Below are 18,021 nucleotides of genomic sequence, written 5' to 3' on the forward strand. Positions count from 1 at the left end.
ACTGCACAGCTCACAACAGTCTGCCTCTTTTCCAGCAAACCATCTGAGCTCAAAGCAGCTAACACTAATTCTTATTCTGAAACAAGACCTGTCTTTAATGAAAGCTGCCATGCTGCAGTTGTAAAACCCTATCTTTCAAATGCAATAAACCTTAGGCAGAGAAAACCAGTTCTCCCAGTGGAGAAGTACACCCAGTGTCCCACTTCCCCTGTCCTTTGGTCCAGGTGATGTGTGTCTGTAGAATGAACACAACCCTGTTTATAACACTGCTCGCTATGTGCAGCATTGAAAGACAACATCATGGTGACTGTCCTTGGGCAACACAACATGACATCCACTCGTAAGATGGGGCACTTAGGGGTGGTGGAGAATCATAGAATCATAGAGTTGGAAGTGACCACATGGCTCATTTAGTCCAATGCCCTGCAATGGAGGAATTGTTTGCCCAATGTGGGGCTCATGTTCTACTGATTGAGTGAAAATGAAAGTGCCCCTGAATGAAGATATTAGTTGGGGCCTTCCGTTCATTTAGCATGTATGTAGCTGTTTTCCTGCTATCATGTGCTTTGCATGGTTCTCCTTGGTAGGTCTATCCAAGCACTGATCAGATCCAAGCCTGCATAGCATCAAGTGGGTGGCTGCATCATTTGCCCTCCTTTAGCTTTTCCTCACATGGCAGGAAAAACTCTTGATATACACATAATTTTCCAATTAGGTATATTAAAATTATGCATGCTCTGGAGAAAGCAGGTAGCATTCTTACCCTCTCCCATAATGTTAAAACCTGAAATAATCTAATGAAGCTGAAGGGTGGAAATAGTTCAGACAAAAGGAAGTATTTCTTCATACAGCACATGGATTTGCTACTGCAAAATTTACTGATGGCTAGCAATTCCCCCCCCCCCAAACCAGTAGTTGACCAGAGAGTCTGAATACTGCATCCACAAGTGGGAGCCAACACTCTATAGTCACGTTTCCTCAAGTTTAGAGGCAGTTGTTGGGGAACACAAATAGGAGAGTCCTGTTGTGTACATGTCCTGATTGGCCAATGTAGAAACAGAATGCAGGATTCTTCCAGCAAGACTCTTTCTACATTCTTTTTCATTCATCTTGGTTGGTTTTTTCTCTTTGATGTGTATGATTAACCTCCTTTAATTGATAAAAGTTTGAACTGAAAGCATCTTTGTAAATTCAATGAACATTTAACCATATGAAAGAGAGGGGTTGTTGCTGTTTGCATCCCAGAAAGAGCAGGGAAACGCTTCCGAGATTTTCTTATAAACCTTAAAAGCAATTTGAATCAGTCATGGCTAGAGTGGCACATTATTTTTCAAGGAGTTGTTAACATAGCTGAGGCAAAGTGGATTTCTAAGGATATTAAATACTGCTTCTCTCTCCCTCCTGTTGTTACAGGATTGCACAGTGTATGAAACAGAAAATAAAATTCTTCACGTGGTAAGTACACATTTTGACTTTTTTTATGGTTGTGCTTTGCACATGTCTGTCCCATATCCATGTTATAATCTTGTACATAGGATCTTATTTCTGTATTTATAACCCACCTTTCCTCCTTGGAGCACAAGGGGATGTACAGGGCTGTCCCTGTAACAATATTATCTTCACAGTTTAGTCTGAGAGACATTGTCACCCATTGTCATACCCAGTGAACTCTGGGGCGGCGTGGGCATTTGAACCTAGTTGCCCAAATTCTAACCCAACATAATTGCTGTCACACAACTCTAGGTTGTGTGTGTGGCTGAACCGAACAGAGTTTGTGATACAGGTAAGTCTCCCCATGCTTTATCCTGTCTGTTCCCTGGAATGGCCCTTCTTTCAAGATATGCCCTGCCTGAGCTCGCAGAACCATAAAATAGAGAGTATGTATAGCTGAAGGAGTATTGTTCAGTCAGGACATCAACATCTCACTCCAGGGGCCTTCTGGCAGATCTCTTACTGCGAGAAATGAAGTTACAGAGAACCAGGCAGGGGCACTTCTGGGCACCTGCCCAATGGAATGCCCTCCTGTCAGATGTCAACCTTCAGGAATACATCTGAAGGTAGCCTTGTATCTGGAAATTTCTAATGTTTGATTTCGTAGAATTGTAGAGTTGGAAGGGACCACAAAGGTCATCTAGTCCAACTCCCTGCAATGCAGGAATCTTTTAGGGGCTTGGACACATGACCCTGAGATTAAGAATCTCATGCTCTACTGACTGAACTATCCCTTCAGTCATGTTTCACTACGTTTTTTTATATTCTGTTGGAAGCCGCCGAGAGTGGCTGGGGCAACCCAGTCAGATGGGCAGGGTATAAATAATAACATGATTGTTATTATTAATAATAATAATCTGGGGGTTATATAAACTCATAATCTTAGCTGGAGTGAGGGGATTCAGCCAGTACAGTGGTACCTCGTGTTATATATGCTTCAGGTTACAGACGCTTCAGGTTACAGACTCCACTAACCCAGAAATATTACCTTGGGTTAAGGACCTTGCTTCAGGATGAGAACAGAAATCGCGCAGCAGCAGTGCGGCAGCAGCGGGAGGCCCCATTAGCTAAAGTGGTACCTCAGCTTAAGAACAGTTTCAGGTTAAGAACGGACCTACAAAAGGAATTAAGATCTTAACCTGAGGTACCACTGTATAGCTGCTGTTGAGCCCATCTCAGCCTGAGATCCGCTCATCCCAGTAGACCTTTGTCTAAATCTTTGTCCTTGTAAGTTGAACCCACTGATTGAAGATCTTTGCTCTGGAGCAACAGATTTGTATATCATCTGAGTGACAGCCCTTCAAACATGGCTGTCACATGGTCGATTCATCAAGCCTCTCACTATCTGGAAGTAAGGCCCATTGGACATGGTGGATGTTAATATGCGCCGGAAGAGGCTTCAGAGCCCTTGTTTGATTTGAACCTGTCAGGGAACTGACATCGGAGCTAGAGGTGGAGGGAAGGCTCTCAAATGATGCTGGAGAAGGGCCCAGCAGGGAGAGAGGCAGCTCCGCAGATGGGGAAGCAAATCAGCGCAACACCAGGGATAAAGGGGGGCAGATGGGGGAATCGGCGAGAGGGTCCAGGACTCTTCACCGGACACCAGCGGGGAGAGCACGGGTCCTCCGCTACCCACGCCCTCCCTGCGCAGAAGACTTCCGCGCAGAGAGAGTAGGAGGAGACTGGGTGTCAAACAACTTTTATGTTGGAAAAGATTTAAGAAACGCCCAGTGACAGATTCTACTAGCGACTGAGGCAGCCACGAAGTGAAGGGCTGCCCAGACTGAAAGGTTTAACAAGGCAACAAAGCCAGGAGAGGCGGCAACTTACGCACGAGCAACCCATATTCATTACAGAACCACTTTTAAAATAAATAAGAAGAATTGAGAATCTGGTGCAGTGATGACAAAAATTCATCCTGGCAAATAAGTATACTAAATTCACCCAATTGCCAATGTTAGTGATCTGCTGTATATCTGAGGGTCTGAAATAATAATAAATAAATCTGGTAATAAAAAATCTTTCTTCCAATTATCATTATTTAAAATAAAATAAAATAAAATAAAGGAAGTGGATGTTTCTACCTAAATGTATGAAGTGAAAAAAGTCCTACCTTGTTCACTTTCCAGCTCTCTTAATGATGGATTTTACCATAGTATTTAATGAAAAAGATACTCAGACTTAAAAAAATAATGATACATTTTGATTGTTGTCATTCCTCTGGACAAAATTTCATATTTTTTTGTGCACGTGGAATAAGAGGAGGTTCTTCATTTTTTGAATCTTGTTTAAAATTAGCAAACTGCTGCTTTGAAATAATCTTTAGGGCTACCTTTTGTAAAAAAAGAAAAAGAAAGGAAATTCATTTCTTTTAAGCAAAGATGTATAATTAACTTTGTAGGCAGTCTACATTTCCACTAAGCTATAGTAAATGTCACTTTATTAAAAACTCAATATAGGTTTTAAATCAATATTGACTGCCAAGTGGCTTCAAAGGAGATGTTGTAACCATTTGGCTATTTATAGAATGGTTTTTAAAACAAAAACCCTAAACCCTATTGATGCATCATGTTAATTATTATAGTCTTGTGTGTCAATAACTCACAGTAGGATTGCAGTTCTTTATAGATTATGCTAAGGGTAGTTTTTTAGCAATTTGTCATGCCTAGAATTTCATCAGTCAATGACAACTGGAGTGTAGATTTTTCTAAAAACAGGCAAGCCCAGCAGTAATAGAGTTCTTGCTTCTTTCACACACTCGAGAAGAATTAACAAAAGCAGTTATTTAAAATAATAAAAAAATTGACCATTTGATGAGTAGGAATTATTATTATCATTTAATTTATAAACCGCTTAATTGCCGAGGTTGCTTTTAAGTGGCTTACAAGTGTGAAACCAAAGTAGGCGTAATTAAAATACAAAATAAAACAATTTCATCAAAACATTAACATAAACATCAAAAATTAAAATGTATATAACTCAAGCCCATCAAAACAGCACAATTATGCCAAAGTTATGTTTTTAACTTTAAAGAAGGCCTCTGATTCTTGCTCTGTCTACACACTGTATATTTAAAACACATCCGCCAAAGAATCCTGGAAACTGTAGCTGGTTTTTTTTAAGGGTGCTGGGAACTGTTGTTCTGTGAACTATGGTTTCCAAGATTTGGGAGAGTTGGGGATCGGGAAACAGCCTGAAGCTGCCACCACAACTTTCTTCTGGTCACACTTCTTAGTAAGAGCACACTGGTAAACAACAATCATCTCCTGAAAATGTAAAAAAAAAAAAAAAAATCCCAACCTGGCTGAGAGCAGCAGATAATCAGGCACCATTTCTGTAGGCAGATAATTCTTCCAGGAAACAGGAAGGGCGATTTTAGCCCTGCTTTAGAACTAATCAGGCTAGATGTGACAGAATCTAGCCTAACTGGTGCCTCGGTTGCAGTTAAATTAGCTAATGTTCCTTAGCAATGAGTGATCCATACTGTCTTTTTTTCAGGTACAGCAGGGGGCTGAAATCCAATTACTTCTGAATGCTGCTGTTTTGAATTGGGAGTATGAACTTCCACATTCTGGAACTTATAGGCCAATTATACTTTTGTACTTATAGTCAGTACAAAAATGCAGGTTTCTTTTGAAATTTGGCTGGCCCTGACTCTGGCCTTTGTAATGGCCCTTCCAACTCACACAGCAATGTTCTACTCCAGGTGAGGCTGGTCAGTTAGGGAACACTGAGCATTGCCCCAACAACCTCAGTCTTGATTCCTTCCAAGCCCACCTGCCTGCCTCCCGGCTTGCATAAACCAGAGCAGAAAGTGGTAGCGCAGCCTGTCAACTTTCTTTTCCTCAGTCTCAGTGTTATCCTTGTACAACTTAGCAAGGAGAGGGTGGGCGGGAGCAGAACTATAATTTGTTAGTTCTCCCTCTCATTGGTAAAGGTAAAAAGGTAAAGGACCCCTGGACTGTTAAGTCCAGTCAAAGGCTACTATGGGGTTGTGGCGCTCATCTTGCTTTTCAGGCAGAGGGAGAAGGAGTTTATCCACAGTGAAGCAGCAGGAGGCGCTGCACAGAGAGGGGGAGAACTTTACCCCTCTTGTTTTCCCGCTCTAAAACAAGGTGCCGTTTAAGGTGCGTTCAGGCGGCTACCTTGGAAGCCTGGAGAGCGAGAGGGGTCGGTGTGCACTGACCCCTCTCGCTCTCCAGGCTTCAGGATCCTTTCGACCTGCTCTTTGGGGCTGGCGGGGGGAAGCCCACCACCAGTCCCAAAGAGCAGGTCAGGGAGCAGCGGAAAGGCGCAGCGGAGAGCCATAGCCGCGCGTCACCTCTCCAGCCGGGAGAGGGTCGCGGGGGGCTGCTTTACCCCCGCGCGCGCTCTCCCGGCTGGAGAGGTGACGCGCGGCTGTAGAGGCTCCTGCCATAGCCGCGCGTCACCTCTCCAGCCGGGAGAGGGTCGTGGGGGGCTGCTTTAGCCCCGCGAGTGCTCTCCCGGCTGGAGAGGTGACGCACGGCTATAGAGGCTCCTGCCATAGCTGCGCGTCACCTCTCCAGCCGGGAGAGGGTCGCGGGGTGCTTCTTTAGCCCCGCGAGTGCTCTCCTGGCTGGAGAGGTGACGCGCAGCTATGGCAGGAGCCTCAATAGCCGCGCGTCACCTCTCCAGCCGGGAGAGGGTTGCAGGGGGCTGCTTTAACCCCCTGCGCGCTCTCCCGGCTGGGGAGGTGACGCGCGGCTATGGCAGGAGCCTCTATAGCCGCGCATCACCTCTGCAGCCGGGAGAGGGTCGCAGGGGGCTGCTTTAGCCCCGCGTGCGCACTCTCCCGGCTGGAGAGGTGACACGGGGCTGTAAAGGTTCCTGCCATAGCCGCGCGTCACCTCTCCAGCCGGGAGAGGGTCGCGGGGCTATGGCATCTTTGCTCCATAGGACGCACACACATTTCCCCTTCATTTTTGAAGGGGAAAAAGTGCGTCCTATAGAGCGAAAAATACGGTAAATAGTAATAGTAACACAAGGGAAAAACTGTTTAAATGCTCACACTTGGCAAAGTCTTTGCAGATGTTTATATTATGGATGTATGCTTTGTATTGTTTTATTAATATTATTGCTTAATGCAAGTTTCATCATGGCCTTTGGCTAGAACAATAAACTTAGGAAAATAAAAAGAAAGAATAAAAATCCCAAAAAAGGAAAATAAAACAGCATTTTTAAAGCTCAAGGCTAATTCCCAATTAAGATCAAGGACAATTGAGGTTCTACCCCATGTGAAAGTTTTCACATGGACCAATGTAGATGCAAAGACTTCCAACCAGCAGACGCTGGGACACCGGGGAACTATAATGTTTGAATAGGACTAATGTATGCAATTATATAAAGTTTGTGAAATAAATAATAAATGTACTGTTTGATTCATGTACACTGGTATTACAAGTTGATGGAGCAGAGAGGGAGATAGGAATACAAAAGCTGAAGAAAGCTAATGCGCAAGCCCAGTGTTCTGGGAAAAACATATAAAGTGGAACAATGAACAATTTCTAACACATCAGTTCCATTAAGGAAGTAAGACGCAGTAATTTGGAACTCTGAAATCAAGAGAGAACATTAGCTGAGGGTGCCAGAAGCATCTGTTTACCACTATTTCATTCATCTATTCCAAGAATATCTGACTCATCTATTAAGCAGGGTGTGCGTCCTGTCTTCAATGAGGTGGTCTCCAAAGAATTTTTAACCCATAAAAAATACAACCATTACAATATCAACCATTAAGCCAATATCATCTCATTGGAACTACCAGCAAGTAAAATTGTCACATACAACACGTGAGCCAAAGGCAGACTAAAAGTATAATTTGTAACAAGTCATTGAGTTTCCTTAAAAATCAGCCAGGATGAAGAGGCAAATCTGTTTCCCTGTTTCTTTTTCACTAGACAATACACATTCTTTGTGTGACTTACAGAACACATTTGTTTTATTTCTAGTATAGATACAGATATTTGATTTAGCTTCAATGACAGGATCAGGCCGGGGTATATGTGTGCAGGGGGTGGGGTAGAGAGGTCCTTGTTAAAATAACATGCATTTTGTTTCTATATTACTGGGTAAAAAGTATTTCAATATACATTTTTTAGAAAAACTCAAAGATTCTGAATGGTAATTTTTGATGTTTTTCCTTTCTGTGTCCCCCTCTCCCCCATGAAATTGTCAAGGACAATAGCTAGTTGATGAAGGTAGTACAGTATTTACTTGCCGGGTAATAAGAGATGTGGGGCTCCTACTCAGAAGGCCCTCTCCCTCGCACACCCAACTGCAACAACCCTTACTGACATACTACACAGCTGTACCTCAGATCCCGATCTTAATAATTAGACAGGCTCATATGGCTGCAAGTGTACTTCAGATATCCTAGTGCCAAACAATTTACTTTTGCTATGTGTCAAAAGGAAGTTCTGCATCTAGAATTTCTATAGCTGCACTGAGAAACCTCCAGCTTATGAGCCCAATCAGGCTTAGAGGATTGGCCCTGGGATGGATGGATCTATCAGTTTTGGGTTTTTCGCATTTTTCCAATCTTAAATTGAGTTCACCCCATTTTTGCATCAGTTGGTGATGTATTTTTTATTCATTATTTCCATGTGCATTTATTTTTTATGCATATATTTCTTTTAATATATACATCATGTACACATTTTGCTTCACATGCTCATTTTTGTAACCAATTTTCCTGAATACAATGTAGGATGCTATTGTAATGTATGCTATTTTCACCAGTGTAAACATTGGTGTGCACACAGTCCCCTAATATACCGTGTGTGTGTGTGTGTGTGTGTGTGTGCGCTTGCATGCATTCTTTGGTTGAAGCACGGCATTTCAAAATGAAAAGACATCTGGATTCTGAAGAATATCAGTTTTGGTTCATGTTTTTGATTTAGGAAGTGTGAAAGAGGTGGGAGCAAACTCTCACATTCCTAGGTTGGCCAGTACACAAAACAGGATGCAGAAATTTGCTTGGATCCAGCAGGCCTGCTTTTATTTTCCAAGATATAAGCTTGAAAAAAACGTAGTTTTCCAAGATATAAGCTTGGGAAAATGCAGTTTGTGAGCCCAGCATCAGTACAACACAGACCTCACAGTTGTTGTTTTTAGCAATTGTCACTCTGATCTTCCTCCTGCCGCTTTGATGGTTCCTTGTCTAAATGAGTCTGCAGCTGCTACAAAGATGTGTAAATTAGTATGCTAATGACACACTGCTTGTTATCTCTAGCACTTTTGACCCTGCCAGGACAGCGGAACAAACTATCCATTGTTTAGATAAGCTTGATGCTAGGGCAGGTGCCAGCTGGCTCAAACTCCACCCAGAGAACACTGTAAAAAGAAGGAAAAACTTGTAAAACAACTACTGTTAGGCAGAATGATGCTGCTGTCTCAGGCATCTGACTTTGTGTGTCATGAAAGGGCACAGCAAATGGTTATTTCTCTAGGTGGAATGATTTGTCAGTTACAGTTCTCTTAGCTTTTCATTCTTCCGCTCTTCAATTCTCCACATTTCTGAAGCAATTTGCATTATTATTATTTTTTAAAAATCCCCATGAATATTCATCAACCTTTTGTGGAATTTCTCCAAATAAACCCAATTTCCTATGTACTTAAGACTAATGTACACTAATGTTTTGATTTTTACACACACTTTCCCCTAAAATATGCATTATTGTTCGGTTGGAGAACTTCATCACAAAATTCAGATCAGTGTGAATTTTGAAGGAATGTTGTATTTCGGTTCTCACCTTTTTTTCAGGAAGCGATAATTTGATAGAATCACATTTAAGTAAGAGCTGAAATGAACTTCTTCCCCATCCCTAGTTATTTCATTTGACATTACGGATACTTTACTGCCAGAGAGGTGCTGATGGAATTTTCTGCCTCAGCTACCAAAATAACAAAAAATGGGTCGCTTGCACCCAACTGTGGGGAGCTAGGGTAGTGACATGTCTCTTACTTTGCAGAATTCATACCTCTGTTTGAAGGACTGCCTGATCCAAGTCCAGTTTAGAATTAAAAGACCCTGAAGAAGGGAGAGCAGGCAGGGACTCTGAAATTGCCTACCGACACTGAACACCCAGACAAGAGACTGAGCAGGCACGCAGACTATCTGGTCACAGTCTACCCCATTGTGGGGTGATAGGTTATACTTAAACAAAGCGAAGGTGAACAATGAATGGAACAGTGTACCATTTTAGTATGCTGACTGTTATTGCAAATGGGTTAGAATATATTTTCCTTCCTATTGTTAACTTGTGTTTTGCGAGTGGAGCTGCCTGTAAAAGAAAATGGAAGAGAGTTAATTCTTCTTCTGTTCTTAAAGTTGCCCATTAGAAGAACTACTGCTTAACTTTAGGATCTGGACCCTGAGTTTGCTTTTTTATTTCTTCCTCCTCTGTTGCTCCCCAACTTTGTGTGGTGTCTTTTAGTTTGTAAGCCTGAGAGCAGGAGCTGTCTTGTTTTTAATTGAGTATACAGCCTTTGTGGGAGCTGTTTCAGCTGAGGCCGTAAGAGCTTAAGATGAGATCTGCTGTATCAGACCAGTGGCCTGTCTAGTCCAGCATCTTGTTCTCATAATGGCCAACCAGATGGCTTATTGGAAGCCCAACAGCAGGACATGAGCGCAGAAGTGCTCTCATGCTGCAAATGATCTAAATAAATAATCAAAATAAATAGAATACTGGTTCATCTGTTGTGTTGTTAGTGCTCAAGTTCAGTCTATTTTAAATGATTGTTTTAGCTATTAGGATTCCATGTAGGCAGTTGAAAGATCAGTTATGTCATAAATGTGCAGATAGGACAGCCCCATGCAGCCAGCAGAATGTGCACTGGACTGACATGTCTTGAAGGGGGACTCTCCTGTAAAAGGAAGCTTCACAGGTTTGAGGATGTACAGTCTGAACAACTTCCCTCCTCAGTTTTTCACATTACACAAGGCAATTCTGTGTTGCCAGCTGACGACAGAAGTGATTATGCATTCCCCTGGCAGCAGAGGATCACAGCATCTGAAGATGTTCCGAATTTGGTATTTTTGTGTAAAATGAAAACTAACTTGGAGAGGAAAGTTCTGCTGACATCAGAGCTGGAGATGAGGATGAGAAGGACCCTTCTGTGAACAGGTGGCCATATAGGAGTTCATTGGAAAGTCTGCATGGAAGCTATGCATGCATAGTTCCCTCCTTGTGAGTGGGAATCCTTGGTTCTCAATTGGACAGAGACACTGCACTCAGTCTCCACTAACTTGTGATTGCCATCATGAAAGGAGGAGTGGTTGATCCTTCCACCTATGACATGAATGCAGCTTTCATCATTTCTAAAAGCCCCCTCCCTATGTTGGGGGGATGAATACCTGCAAGGGTGGGGTGCCTGCTCTACTCTAGTGAGTTCCCTGCACAACATAGAATCTTTATCTACAGAGTTCTTAATCTAACATGGAGCCTACTTGAACAAAGCTGACCTCTTCGAAAAATAGATGTTCAGTGCCCAATATGTGGGGATTGCTAGAATGGCAGCAGGGACCTGTGTAAGAGGCCAGTGGGTTTGTCTTTGATTTTTCCCTTGCACAAGATTTTGCTGAACTATAATTTCCAACAACCCCTGCAGGCATAACCAATGGTGAGGGATTTGGGGAGTCATCCAGCGACATCTGAGGGGCTGCCATTTAGCTACCCTTGCTGCAGGTTTCCTCACACCCATGTATTCCGACACTAACTTTGGTTATGTCATTTGAACAGGGGCTTGCCTCTTATTATTTTGTGTAGCAAGTAGAGTCTTAAGCCAGTTTTTGCAAAATACATGATACTGAATTGTTTCCTTGGAGTAATGTTTTAACGCTGAGTTGTTTAGTGCTTCCCTAAAAAAGCTTATGATGTTCTCTCTCTCTCTTCTCCCCAGTGTAAAACACTCTCTGGCATCTGTGATCACATCATTTCGCTCTCATCCGATTCTCTGGTGTCTCAATCAGCTCACCTTGAAGTTGTTCACCTTACCAGCATCATGCCCAGTGAAGGGTTGGTAAGTAATAGCAATCTAGGAAGGTGGTTTTCAGCAAGGCTGGGTAGGCATTTAATGTATGAAATGCTCACCTCATACTAAAGGGTGCTTGTGAAGTGGTGGGGACACCCAGGCTTTGAGGTTTCGTCCCACATCCCGCTACACATTTATTTTAATGAACTTGGCAACCTGCCTGCTAGAGTTAGTAGCTTTGAACAAACCTGGCAATCTTGATTTCTTCAAATTTATTTTCAGTCTTGTATTGGATTCTTCACCTTTCACATCAGCTTTCAAACTTTTTTTTTTTTTTTTTTTTTGAGGAAGTCCTGATGAAAATTCTTTGGGATTTTCCTCCTAATATATACAGTTTCTCATGCACTTTCTCTTAATGTACACATTCTTGCAAGCAGTTTTCCCTAATATGCATTTTGGTACATTATTTTCACTAACCTGTGCCTTTTTATGCACGCTTCATCCCAATATACACATTTTTTGTATACATTATCTTGTTGGAGAGCAACGTTGCAAAATTCAGAGAACTGTGAATTTCAAAGGATAGCTGTTTTGGTTCACATATTGTTTTGGGAAGTATAGAATTTATCCTCCATCCCTTTAATCAGGTTTATTTTATTGAAATGAATGAAATTTAAATATGATAGGGATGGATTGGCCAGTCTATTTCCAATCTGTGTTGATTTTGTATGTGCTCGTTCATAAGGCAGTAAGTGCTTGCCTTATGTTGCAGTCCTAACCATGTCTACTCAGAATAAAACTTTGCTGAATTCTGTGGCTCTTACTCTCAGGTAAGTATGAAGAGGATTGTAGTATCAGTCAAACTCTGAGTAGACCCATTGAAACCAATGGGCATAAATGTCTCTTGACGAAATCCTTCAGGCTGCCTTGGGCGTGTTACAGGCTCTTCTAGTTTCTCAGTTTTGAGGGATCTCTGGGGGTCTCGGACCTCAAAGGAGATCTCTGCAGGGTCTGATTCAGACAGGTTCCTAGCAACAACATTTTGCTTCTTCTGGCTTCTTCTCTGTGACCTCTCTGCTCCTGCAAATTCATAGGCACTCAAGTGCCTGAAACATGGGAAGTCCATTTCACTCTTATCCAATTTCCAGAAAATGCTGTTGTCAAAAATCTCCCTTCTCTCTGGCAAGAACTGCTGCAAGCAAATCCTTGATATATGAAATTTCCCTGGTGACCAACAGAGATGTCTCTTTTTCAGAATGATATGCTATTCTTGCTTCACTTCACCTAGCATTTTGTCAATACAGGAGGCATTCAACCAAGTGTCGTTCCTATGCAAACTCCATTTACATTAATGGGATTTGTACAAGAACAGTGTTTGGTGGATGGAGCCCATAGATTACAGCAGAATGGATTGCATTGTATGATTGTTAGACAGTGCAGAACTATGAGTTATTTCAATGAGGGGGGTTTTATAATTTGTTTCCCTCCAAGCACAAACATTGTACAGAATAATGCAATTTTATTTTTACTTCATTCAAGAGCTCTGCTTGTATGGTAAGGTTTTTGCAGCAATGCAAAAATAGGAGCATTTCCCAGGATAAATTTGGGGAACCAAGCAGAGGGCTATTTAAGAATGCATTATTTGAATCAGGCTTCATTTCATAGTCCTTTGGTGTATGAAGTTAGAACTGTCAGAAGAAGGTCCTTTGCACTGGTGGCCTAAAAGCTGTAGAATTATACTCTTTTGTTTGAGTATTTTGTTAGTATATTTTTCCCAGCTGAGCTTAATGTAGCTTGTTGTCAGGTGGCTCATCTTTGAATGCTATTTTTCATGTTTATTGTTTGCATTATTTTGTGACTTTTATGTCCCCCTCTTCCCCCCAGTATTGCCCAGCACTCTCTGATAGCTGTTGAAACAGTTTGTGTTTCAACATTTTGTGTTTAAATGCAAGAAAGCTCATTGTCCAGTCTTCACTAGGGATGGGTGAATGTGCTGTTTTCTCATTTTCCCAATTTTAAATTCAGTTTTCCACAGCAGTTTGCATAGGTTTTTTTTTTTTAAGTATCATGTAAAATTTCCAGCATTTTAGTGCAAATCTCTCCTAATATGCACATGTTTGTATACTGCATTTTATTGTGTCACCTTTCCCCAAAATACACCTTTTTGCTCACAAAATTTGGCTGAGGAACCACATTGCAAATTTCTCATAAGTGCAGTTTTCTTTTTCTTTTTGTAATGTAATTTTTTGTTAAATTTTTCAAACACTGCTGTGCAGTTTTCTAAAGAGAACTGTGTTTCAGTTCACACACACTGGTTTGTTAAGCATGAAATAGGTAATTTCTTATTAAAATGCAAACAGAACTAAATTTCTTCCCCATCCACAGTTCTTACCGTGGGGCATGAAAGAATCCTGAAGGTGACTCACTCAGGCAGGTAGAGTCAGAGTCAAGTTCCAAGATCATGGTTAGTTCAAAGCACAAGGTCTGGAGCTTGCCTTGGACACAACTACCCATCTTAGCCTCCACCTTCTTCCTGAAAAGTAGAGGGGAATTTAGCACTTCATTGACTCTCACTTGGCTCCTGACCTGTACATTGCCTGCTTTGGTGAGCAGGAAATGGTGAACAATGGGCCCTGGGTGTAAAAGTGCCCTTTCTCAACATTTTGTCATACTTTAGTACTACTGAGAACTAGAACCTAGGATAGTGTGTGCAGATAGCTTTGGCGAAGGATCATTTCATTAGCACTCTAGGATATAGGATCAAGAGCCCCTCCTTACAAAAGATCAAACATGAGAGGTGGGTAGCGAAAGAGCACAGATGTTAAAAATAAACCTTGATTAGTTTTATTCCTTCAGCTACATCCAGATAATAAAAGTGAAGCTAAGATCAGCCATTTCTTACAGACGTCTATTTCATGATATCATAAAATTGCACAATAACTTTTCAAATCACACATCGGTTTGCTTCATAAAACGTATAACAATCATCTTATGATCCATTTGTCAGTTCACAGCCTCCACAGTTTTCCTGGGACCAGATGAAAAGGAACATAGGAATACAGGAAGCTGTCATTGGCCCCTACAGCTCAGGATTGTCTACACTGTTTAGCAGTGGCTTTCCGGGGTTGCAGACGGGGGTGTCCCCTAGCTTTATCCAGAGATGCCATGGATTGAATCTGGGGCTTTCTGCATACATATCAGATGTTCACTGAGCTATGGATAGAGCTTTAAATTATCAGCATATTTAGTGCACAGGGTCCCAAATCTTTTGCCAAAGCTGTTAAACAGGATGGAGCAACAAGAGCAGACCTTGCAGAACCCCAATAAACTGAAGGTCACAGGGATGAGCAGAAATCCTCACTACTACGGAATAGGGAGAAATGTGAATTAGTTTGCATTTCAAGGCAAACCCACCTACCTAATCCACACTTTCCCAAACAATTGTGAAAGCAAGCACAGGTGTCCTTTAAAATACACATAGCTTTTGCGGTGTAGTTCTGCAGCCAAGTACTGTGTACACACATATTCCCCATGTTGCCCCACATTGGGCAAAAGATTCCTGCACTGCAGGGGGTTGGACTAGATGACCCTTGGGTCCCTTCCAACTCTACAATTCTGTGATGCCATGAAAATGCATATATTAGTTAAAATAACATACAAAAAAGCATTGTTTTAGAGGAAATTGCTCTGCAAAAAATCAGCATATTAGGCAAAATTGCATGCAAACATGTATATTAGAAGTTTGCATCAAAATTGCAGACTGATGTGAAAATGTGAATTTAAGTTTGGAAAAACGAGAAACAGAAACGGCCAGATTCATCCATCCTTACTAACCACCGCTCTGAGGCCTACCCTCCAGGGGTGATCACCACCACCATAAATCGGGTGGTCCAACATGCACATTGGTATCAAAACTGCAAAAGAGGTCTAATAGAACTGTCAACAGTGCTTGTCTTGTTTCCAGCACAGAGTTTAATAATGACACAGTTACTGCTGGCAGGGAAGCAAGGCTTAACTATCAAATCAGTGGTGAAGAGCAATAGCTCCGTGGTAGAGCATTTGCCTTTGCATGCAGATGATCCCAAGTCCAATCCTTGGCACCTCTGGGTATAGCTGGGGGAAGCTGCTGCTTTGAAACCCTGAAGAGCTGCTTCCAGTCTAAGAAGACAATACTGAGCTAGATGGACCAGTGAGCCAACTCGCTAAGATGTAGTGACCTGGGTTCCTACACACTTGTCATCCATTCTTGTTGGAAAGAATGAAAAATACACTAAGGGCTGTTGTTCCAGTGGGGGCAAAACCTGCCTCTCAGCCCTGGCAGTGAGAGGTCACATGCACATGCACACCCCCCCCCCAATAAAAATACATAAACACACACATGCATGCACACAGAGAGAACTACTTGTAACAGATCAGCCATGAACACCTGACTTTTTTTGCTGGTAATAACAATAAATTAGAAACTTCCTGGTGTGACCAAAGACATCCTGCAGCAGCTTCTCCTTTTCCACCCCATAACTGATGGCAACTGAGGAAAAACCCTGTGCAGGTAATTTGTACAGCTTGAGCTGCCTGTTTGATTAAACATAATGCGGAATGGTCCCTGAAGCAGTGTCATCATGACATAGGCTGTCTTGCAGAAACAATACATTTCCTTTAGTGTCAGAATCTTCTTACCATGAAGGATAAACTGGCCCTTAGAGACTCTCCCTAACAGTGAGCGCAAGAAAATGTTAAAGTAGATCTTTGTGGTTACAAGAGGGAAGAGCCGTAGCTCAATGGCAGAGCATTTTCCTTGCATGCAGAACATAGGTAAAGGTAAAGGGACCCCTGACCATTAGGTCCAGACGTAACTGACTCTGGGGTTGTGGCGCTCATCTCGCTTTATTGGCCGAGGGAGCCAGCGTACAGCTTCTGGGTCATGTGGCCAGCATGACAAAGCCGCTTCTGGCGAACCAGAGCAGCGCACGGAAATGCCGTTTACCTTTCCTACTTGCACTTTGACGTGCTTTTGAACTGCTAGGTTGGCAGGAGCTGGGACCAAGCAACGGGAGCTCACCCCGTTGCGGAGATTCGAACCGCCGACCTTCTGATTGGCAAGCCCTAGGCTCTGTGGTTTAACCCACAGTGCCACCCGCGTCCGCATGCAGAACATACATACATACATAATTGTATTTGTATGCCACTTTTCCATAGTTCAAGCCACATTCAAGGCAGCTTGCAACATGAAAAAGTACAAAAGTAGTCATAAGCAATAAATAAAACATCAAAAACCGCACCAACTGAATCAAACACTTTCCACATAAATCATAAGATCTAAAATGAAGATATAAAAATGTAAAATATAAATATTGCTTGCCATCATTTGGTTTAACCGGCTAGCCAAAGCCATTTTCCACTATCGCTTGCTGACAGCTTCTAGAAGCCACAGGTGAGAGCTGAGTGCAGGGTGGGAACCAAAGGTGGACAAACTACCCCAGAAGGAGCACAACATGGCACCTCCCCTCCCCTAACATCACATACACCCTTCAATAGGGCTATTCCCAGGTAAATGTGTACAGGTTGCAGTCTTCATGCACATAGCTTTGGCTTAGCAACAGGCATCCAGACATGTTCTTTGGCTATTTCCTATCCATTTCTTTGAAATCCCACTTAGCAAGGGGGTCTAGCTACACCCTTGATCAACCTTTGGCAACCGATTGCCCTTTCCAGACCTTTTGGACAACAATTTCCATTAGCCCCAGCCACCATGGTCTTGTTGGCTGAGGCTAATGGTAAATGTAGCCCCAAATATCTCCAGAGGGCACCAGGTTGGCAAAGACTGCCCTTGCCTGTTTTTCATTTTCCATGCCAGTTTCAAAGCGATGTAGCAGAACATCTGTCCTAAATAGAAAATGGAGCCAAAGCTATCTTGCTCTAGGTACAAAGCAATGCATCTAGACAAGCTGAATAAAAACAGCATATAATATTTCAACTTTTATTTTTTTTAATGAGATGAAGCTCTGTACTTCAACGTAGAGAATATGACAGAAGTGGGTTCTGGTGATAAAAATACTTCTTAAAAAAAATCTTATTCACATTTCTGCTTCTCATTTTGATACACTGTTGTCCCCCCACCCCCACCCCCAGTCTCTGGATTTTCATGTGCAATGATAATGCCTGGAAACAACAAAAGCAACCTCGTTAGCTTTTTCTATTTGAGGATCAAGGGAATGGGAAGTTTTTAGGACAGACTTTCATTTCAGCTCTCAGGTAGATTTCACACATTTTGCTCAGTTTGAGAAAAGAAACCTGTTTCCTTTTAAGTTAGAAATTTTTCCAGCAGTACAGTGAGGCAGCAGCTGCTATGCCCCACCTCTGCCATCCTAGCCATTCCTTTGTAGATACAATGGCTCACATAGGATCAGGCTTTCAGGCATTTTGCATTGATTTGTACTAAAGCTGAATGGTAGATGTGAGCACTTTAAAATGAAAAGACTTTATTAGCAGGTTCTGAAGATCTTTGACTTGCTGCTTGAAGTCTTGCAGAGTTTACAA

At 42.2% G+C, this 18,021-nt stretch overlaps 1 protein-coding gene across 2 annotated transcripts in view; it reads left to right on the plus strand.

Annotated features, from left to right (window-relative positions):
- The window catches only part of LOC308468814 (connector enhancer of kinase suppressor of ras 2-like), a 317,637-nt gene that overhangs the window by 147,438 nt on the left and 152,178 nt on the right, over window positions 1–18,021 (plus strand). For both annotated transcript variants that reach the window (XM_080991239.1, XM_080991238.1), the window contains exons 5-6: window positions 1,414–1,455; window positions 11,413–11,532. In XM_080991239.1, coding sequence (XP_080847365.1) covers window positions 1,414–1,455; window positions 11,413–11,532 — 162 coding nt within the window. The remainder of the gene's footprint in view (window positions 1–1,413; window positions 1,456–11,412; window positions 11,533–18,021) is intronic.

The sequence above is a fragment of the Podarcis pityusensis genome (genome assembly GCF_964106645.2).
Source record: "Podarcis pityusensis genome assembly, chromosome: Z".
Taxonomy (NCBI): domain Eukaryota; kingdom Metazoa; phylum Chordata; class Lepidosauria; order Squamata; family Lacertidae; genus Podarcis; species Podarcis pityusensis.